The sequence below is a fragment of the Jatropha curcas genome, chromosome 3 (assembly GCF_041381405.1).
Source record: "Jatropha curcas cultivar XTBG-Jc1 chromosome 3, XTBG_Jcur_1.0, whole genome shotgun sequence".
In the NCBI taxonomy this organism is placed as follows: domain Eukaryota; kingdom Viridiplantae; phylum Streptophyta; class Magnoliopsida; order Malpighiales; family Euphorbiaceae; genus Jatropha; species Jatropha curcas.
Window position 1 is genome coordinate 24,749,599 of NC_143153.1, and position 7,561 is coordinate 24,757,159.

Here is a 7,561-nt window from a genome sequence, read left to right on the forward strand (position 1 = left end):
CTAGTTATTTTTTCTCAAATGTTAACTTTATCAGGTTCCATTAACTTAATGTTTATTAAAGAAAAAAAAAATGTTGCGTCGTCACTTTCGTACCCTAATATGTTGGCACACCATATTTATATAATTATATACTGTATTATGCTGCTACGTCATCATCATGCTTTATAAGGATATATATTGATGTCAGGTAGAATTATTCTGTAAAAAAGAGTTAAATCCACCCAACTCGAAAATCATTCATATCGGTTCTCCAGATGGCCATTCGCTCACTTGCTGCATTTCCTAATTGCCCTTCCATTGCCAAACTGTCACAAACTACACGTAGTAGAACTCTCAAGCTTCTCCAATTACCAAATAATGAAAATCTTTGTAGCACAGTTAGATGTGTTGTAGCTCCAAATATTGCCAATCAAAATCTTGTCAGACGATCTGCAAATTACCAACCTCCCATTTGGGATTATAATTTTGTGCAATCACTCACTAGTGAATTTAAGGTATATTTACTGTTCTTTGTCTGGTTTTTCTTTTTCCTTGAATTTTAGCCAGGGTCTCGAACTCACATATCGAGATAGTTCCGATTGAAGTTTGAATTCAAGAACTCGAACACTTGAAGAATACTGAGTTATTCTTAATTCTACTAGGCTACATCCCATTCTTCTTTGCTTGCTCATTATCCATTTGATTTTTTTGATATTTCTAACTTAATTTATTCTTGTGATACAGGGAGAGATGTACGCAAAACGAATTAGCAAGCTGAAGGAAGATGTGACGGTGATACTTAACCAACCCATGAACACTCTGGATCAACTCGAACTAATCGATACCTTGCAAAGGCTTGGATTAGCTTATCACTTTGAGCATGAAATAACCAGAATCTTGATGGTTATTTATGGTCATAATTCTGATAATACTCAAATAAAAGAGTGTTTATATGCTACTGCACTTAAGTTTAGACTCCTAAGACAACATGGGTATAGAATACCTCAAGGTAACTAAATCAACAACTAAACATGCACTTACATTAGATATAAATATTTTATTAATGAGAGAAAGTAAAATTGCAGAGATCTTCAATAGTTTTCAAGACGAAAAAGGAAACTTCAAAACAAGCTTATGTGAGGATATTGAGGGAATTCTTTCTTTATATGAGGCATCATATCTTTCGGAGGAAGGGGAGAATGTCTTACAAGTTGCAAGAGAGTTTGCAAGTAATTGCCTGAACAAGTATGTTGAACGAAACAAAGACCAATATTTATCCATCCTAATAAGTCATGCATTGGAGCTCCCACTACATTGGAGGATGCTAAGATTAGAGGCCAGATGGTTCATCGATGTGTACGAAAGAAAACAAGGGATGAATCCTATTCTGTTAGAGCTTGCTAAATTGGATTTCAATCACGTCCAGGCCACCCACCAAGATGATCTAAAATACGTGTCAAGGTATGTCTATCTCTAATATATCCACCAAAATTAAAGTAAAATAATAATAATAATAATACAACCATTTATAAGTTAATGGGTGTTCGAATAACTCGATTCAGTTAGAATTTTTACTAAATTGAAATAATCAAATTCTTTTTTAGAAAGGAAATCAAACAAACCTAAATTCATATAAAATTATAATTTTTTTTTTTTTTTGAAAACATACGATGAACATAACGGCATATATTTTTTGTTGCCACCATGTAAAGTTGGTGGAAGAACACAGGTTTAGGAGAAAAGTTGAGTTTTGCAAGAGACAGATTAATGGAGAACTTCTTTTGGACTGTGGGGGTGATTTTCGAGCCACAGTTTGGATATTGCAGGAGAATGTCGACAAAGGTTAACGCTCTAATCACAACAATTGATGATGTCTATGACGTGTATGGCACCTTGGATGAACTGGAGTTGTTCACTGATGCTGTCGAAAGGTTGGCGGTTGGTTAATAACATTACTATTTACCATAAACTAATTTATTTTATTTTCTTTATTATCTTTATCTATTTAAATAAACCAATAATATTAAAACTTTAAGAGACTAGGATATAAATTATAATAATATGTAATTTTCTTTCAAAAGAAAATGTGATTTTCTAATTTTTTTATAAGCCTAATCTAATTAAGTCTAATTAAGTCTAATTCTTGTGGCCTCTAATTGAAAATCACTTAATTTATTTTATATATGTTATCTTATTTCTAAACAAAAGATATAACAGAATAATTTTTCTTTTGAATTGAATTCTTTTAAAATTTGACTTTGTAAACAAAAAATAAAGCTATTATGGTATAATTTCAGATGGGATGTCAAGGCAATAGAGGAACTTCCAGAGTACATGAAGATATGTTTCCTATGCCTCCATAACTCGATAAATGAAATAGCTTACGATGCCCTCAAGGAGCAAGGATTTCATATTATTTCTTACTTGAAGAAAGCCGTAAGTGTTTTTTTGATCAGCAATAAAAATATTATATATTATTATTGAAATAAAATTCAGGAAAAAAATTTAACAAACACAGGGATCTACACCCAAGTTATTAGGCTTTTCTCAATAAAACCAAACCTAACCGATAAATGTTGGTCTAAAGAACCTGGAACAACCTCGTAAGAAAACCGTAAGTGTTGATATTATTGTGTTTGTAAATAATTCGTAACAATTACTAGGCCTAGCCGGATTCTGATTCCGCCTCTAAAGCTTTTGGGACTAGAACCAGCTCAAAACTACTAGCTCAACTAGCAATATCAGGCTGATTTGCGTCCCAAATTGAAGAAAAGGAATGAACAAGAAAAAAAATTTAATGAAGACGACCCTTTACTGGAGGCCAAATGAAAAAACAATATCAGGCTGATTCAATAACTCCAAATCTTACTTGGTGTAAATTCTACAGTGGGCAGATATATGCAAATCTTACTTATTGGAGGCCAAATGGTATTACAGTGGATATACACCAACGCTACAAGAATACATCGATAATGCATGGATTTCCATATCAGCTCCTGTTATATTAGTTCATGGTTATTTTCTTTTAAAAACTCCGATAACAACTGATGCCTTGAAAGCCTTAAACGAATATCCCAGCATAATTCGCTGGTCATCCATGATTCTTAGACTTGCAGATGATCTTGGAACATCCTCGGTATGGAAGCTAGCTAGTTTACTCAAATCTTCTTCTTCTCATGTTCTTTTGAATTCTTATAATTATCTTCATTCTCTTCTAATTATTTATCAGGATGAATTAAAAAGAGGTGATGTTCCGAAATCAATCCAATGTTACATGCATGAAACTGGAGCTTCGGAAGCAAAAGCTCGTGAGCATATCCAAGATTTAATCAGTAAAATATGGAAAAAGATGAATAAAGAAAGAGTTGTTGATTCTCTATTTTCAAAAACTTTTATTGGCATAGCAATTAATCTAGGTAGGATGGCACAGTGCATGTATCAACATGGAGATGGGCATGGGAATCAAGCGGATCAAGAGACTAAGGATCGTGTTTTATCTTTACTCATTGAATCTATTCCTTGTATTCAAAATTTTCCACCGTTTCCTTAACCCCTTATGCATATTGGTAAAAATGATATAAAGGTATATTAATGGAGATCCTAAGTTTGTTTGGTTAGTCAGGAGTACTATGGAATGTAAGAAGCATAAGAAGGGGAAAAAATATTCATTGTCCTCTTATTTGTTGGGTTATAAAGTAATTGAAAGGAATTTCATGCTATTTCTTATTTGAGTTCATGATTTTAATTGTCACAATAAACTAAATAAAATTACATATTTATTTCCACAAAGTCATTTTACTGATTTAGCAACACCGACCGAGGACATAACAATCTATATATGAGATGTAAAAGATTTTGAAGTCCAAAAATTTACAACTCGAATCTGACAATTATTTAATATCCTTTTATTTTTATGTTTTATCAGAATCATTAATTATTTATTGTTTTGTCCTGACTGATATTTTAAGGCGAATAAGGCCATTTTTCAATCCTTATAATCTAAAAATAAAGAATAAAAAAAAAGAGAAAAATAAAATGCAAAATGTGTTGTCTTAGTTAAAATCTGAAATTTAAAAAACATGGTATTGTTAATATATTGATAAGTAATATGCAGAATAATTTTGCTTTCTTAGAAGAAACTAATACATTGTTAGAAAAACTGACATGGGCTTGGCGCTTGAGAGTATTTTGTACTATTTAGAAACTATACATTGTTAGAAAAACTGACATTGTTAGAAAAACTAAACTATTTAGCAATCTCTTAGAAGAAACTATATGGTAAAGATAATTAATTTTCTGCATCGGTATATAAATTATTTTGTACTATTAAATTTTAATTGTTCAATAACAATTGTTGGATTAAATTTTAAAATATCAACCGGTTAACTGTTAAACAAGTTAAAATTTTATTTTTTTTACTTCATCATTTAAAATTATAAAATACAGCTTGAGACTCTTTCTCTAAATCCTCATTTGAAGGTTCAAATCTAACTGTTTGATTAGCTACCATTGGTGTTGAATTATAAAAAAGTGTATTTGGAGAAGAAGCTGCAATTTTATCTTATTTTTATTTTGTGAAAAAGAGAGATCGTTTTTTCATTAAAAGATTCAATTCATTTGAAAACTAATCCTAGATCTTCCAATACAATAATTGAACTTTTGTGCACGGAAAACGATATGACAAGGAGCCATAATTCTTAATTTCACTTGGTTTCATAAAAAAAGAGAGATGGGATCCCAGTCAATCCTCAACCAATTGATTCTCAATGCTTTGATATTACCGGTGAAGGAAAACAAAATACTGAGAATAGTAATTTACTTGGGGTTGAATGGTATTAACTTCACTTCTTTCAATTAAAATTGCAAAAGCTAGATGGAGCGGTGAAAGTGATGGAACGAGAGGAAAAAGGAAGAAAAGGAGTGTGAAATGTAGAAAATACGAAAATTGATCAACAGAAGAAGATGACAATATTAATTAAAAAAATTAATTTAATCGGTAAAGAAAACCTATTATTATATATTACTAAAATGCGTGTAAGCTATTTACTTTATCTCTATTGATACATAAATGATATATTCTATACCTCTAGAAATTATATGCACTTTTCTTTGAGTGCAATCCTCAAACTCCTATAAAAATGGGATAACCATATTGTCAATCACATGAAATTTAAAACATGCAAACTTAAATGCACTAGTATTTACTTTATCTCTCTCTTTTTCTTCTACATCCATCTAGACATGGCCATATTACGGTTCCGGGAACCGGAAGCGTCGGTTCGAACCGGCCCGGAACCGTAACCGGAACCGGGCTGAATCGGAACCGGAACCGAAAAATTCCGGTTCAGTTCCGGTTCCAGAAAATTAGGAACCAGAACCGGCAGTTCCAGAGAACCGGTCGGAACCGGACTGGAACCGCCGGTTCTCCAGCCGGTTAGAACCGCCGGTTCGAACCGGCGATTCTAGCCGTTGTAAACTGTCAAACCTGGTTTTTTTTTTTTAAATTTTGTTGTGAAATCTCTTAATTACCCTCCCAACAGCCATAAACGGCTACATAACGGCTAGTTTCAAGAGTATTTTTGGATAAATGAATTTTTGGATTTATTATAAATACCTCATTTTATTTACAAATTCATTACAAAAAAATCTCAACTCTCTCTACTTACTCTCTCTACAATATACTACACTGTCTACTTACTCTCTCTACAATATACTACACTCTACTCTATATTATTCATTTATTCTTCTCTACTCTACAATCTCTCTTATTAAGTTATTATTCTCTCTAATTTTTTTTATTCAATTTTCCAAATTATATCTTATTATCATATAATGCCAAGTGGAGGAAACTCAAATTCGGGTAAGGGCAAGGGAAAGATTGGAGAATCATCTATCCCTACAAACGAATTCTATGACATGATTCCCGACCAATTTAATTTTGAGGGTTATCCAAATGAAAATTTGGATATTCCAACTCAAGAATCTGAATTTAATGAGCAATTACAAGAAGATGAAGAGCAAGAGCAAGAGCAACGAGCATAAATTGTTGTAAGAGCAAGACAAAGTTCCGACATATTCGCCATTCATTTCACGAAAAAATTCAAAGGTGAGAAAATGTACGATGTAATTTGCAATTATTGTGGAAAATCTTATAAATTTAAACAAGCGGGCGGCTATGGATCATTTTGGAAGCATTTGGAGACAAAACATCCAACAAAAATAGGAGTTGATCGGTCTCAAACACAAATTTCCGGGTACGCTTCTAACCTTTCTTTATTTAAATATTCTGAAAAAAAATACAAAAAGAAGAATTAGCAAAAATGATTTCTATGGAACATTTATCTTTTAGTTTTAGTGAAAAAGTAGGTTTTAATAATTATTGTCAAAAAGCTTTAAATCCTTCTGCTAAAAGAGTACCAAGAAATACTGTAAAACGAACTATTCTTTCTTTATATAATAAAGGAAAAAAAGAGTTAGAGCTTTTATTTTCTCAAATGAAAATTCGTGTTTCAATTTGTTGTGATGTTTGGAGTGATCATTGGCAAATGCATTCTTATATGGGTATTACATGTCATTGGATTGATGATGATTGGAAAATTCAAAAAAGAATTATTGGTTTTCGTGTTTTTGATGATAAACATACTGCAAATAATATTTATAGAGTAATTGTTTCAATTTTAGATGAATATAAGTTGACAAAAAAAATTTTTTCAATTTCATTTGATAATACTTCTGCAAATACTAGATCAATTATTGAACTTAAAAAAATTTGTGAACCAAATATTGGTGGAAAATTTTTTCATATAAGATGTACATGCCATGTTTTAAATTTATGCGTACAAGATGGTTTAAAAATTCTTGAATCTTTTATTTCTCCAATTAAAAAAGCTATTTCATATTTATGGATACATCCCCAAGTGATGAATAGTTGAGCTAAATTTTGTAAAGAAAATAATAAAAGACCAAAATATTTTCTAAGGGATGTCCCAACTCGTTGGAATTCAACATATGAATTACTAAACGAGTCTTTTTCTTATAAAGAATTATTATGCTTTTTTGTTACTAATAATATTAAGGATATTAATTTATATCCACAAAATTGGGAGATTTGTGCAAAAATTTTAGATATTTTAAAAATTTTTAATGATGCTACCTATAAATTTAGTGGGGTTTATTATCCCAGATCTCATTTATTTTTACCTATGTGTATTAATATTGTTACTGCACTCCAAGAATTTCAAAATGATGATTTATTAAAAGATTGTATTTTTTCAATGAAAAAAAAATGGTTATCTTATTTTAAAAATATACCACCCCTTTTTCTTGTTGCTATTGTATTTGATCCTAGATGTAGAATGGATGTTTTATGTGATTATTTGACTATTTATTATGAAGTATTAAATCTTGATGTAGAAGATAATGTTAATATAAATGTAGTAATGCATGAAGTTAAACAAAATATTATGCAATTATATAATGAATTTGTTCAAGTTTCTATTTCATCTACTTCTACTTCTACTTCTTCTCAATCTAATATTCAACAATTTCCAACACAAAGGGTAAGTGGTGTTGGTGTTGCACA

General features: G+C 30.9%; 1 protein-coding gene across 2 annotated transcripts; it reads left to right on the forward strand.

Annotated features, from left to right (window-relative positions):
* Positions 1-215: 215 nt before the first annotated feature.
* Positions 216-3,690, forward strand: LOC149497779 (terpene synthase 10-like). Of its 2 annotated transcripts, XM_089719735.1 has the most exons (7): positions 216-494; positions 724-988; positions 1,065-1,440; positions 1,692-1,910; positions 2,277-2,415; positions 2,867-3,115; positions 3,209-3,690. In XM_089719735.1, exons 1-7 carry the CDS (start codon positions 255-257, stop codon positions 3,527-3,529), a joined length of 1,809 nt encoding a protein of 602 aa, XP_089575861.1. In that variant the 5' UTR covers positions 216-254; the 3' UTR covers positions 3,530-3,690. The 2 variants fall into 2 exon arrangements, with proteins under 2 accessions (XP_089575861.1, XP_089575862.1); XM_089719736.1 differs by lacking the exon at positions 2,867-3,115.
* Positions 3,691-7,561: the final 3,871 nt, after the last annotated feature.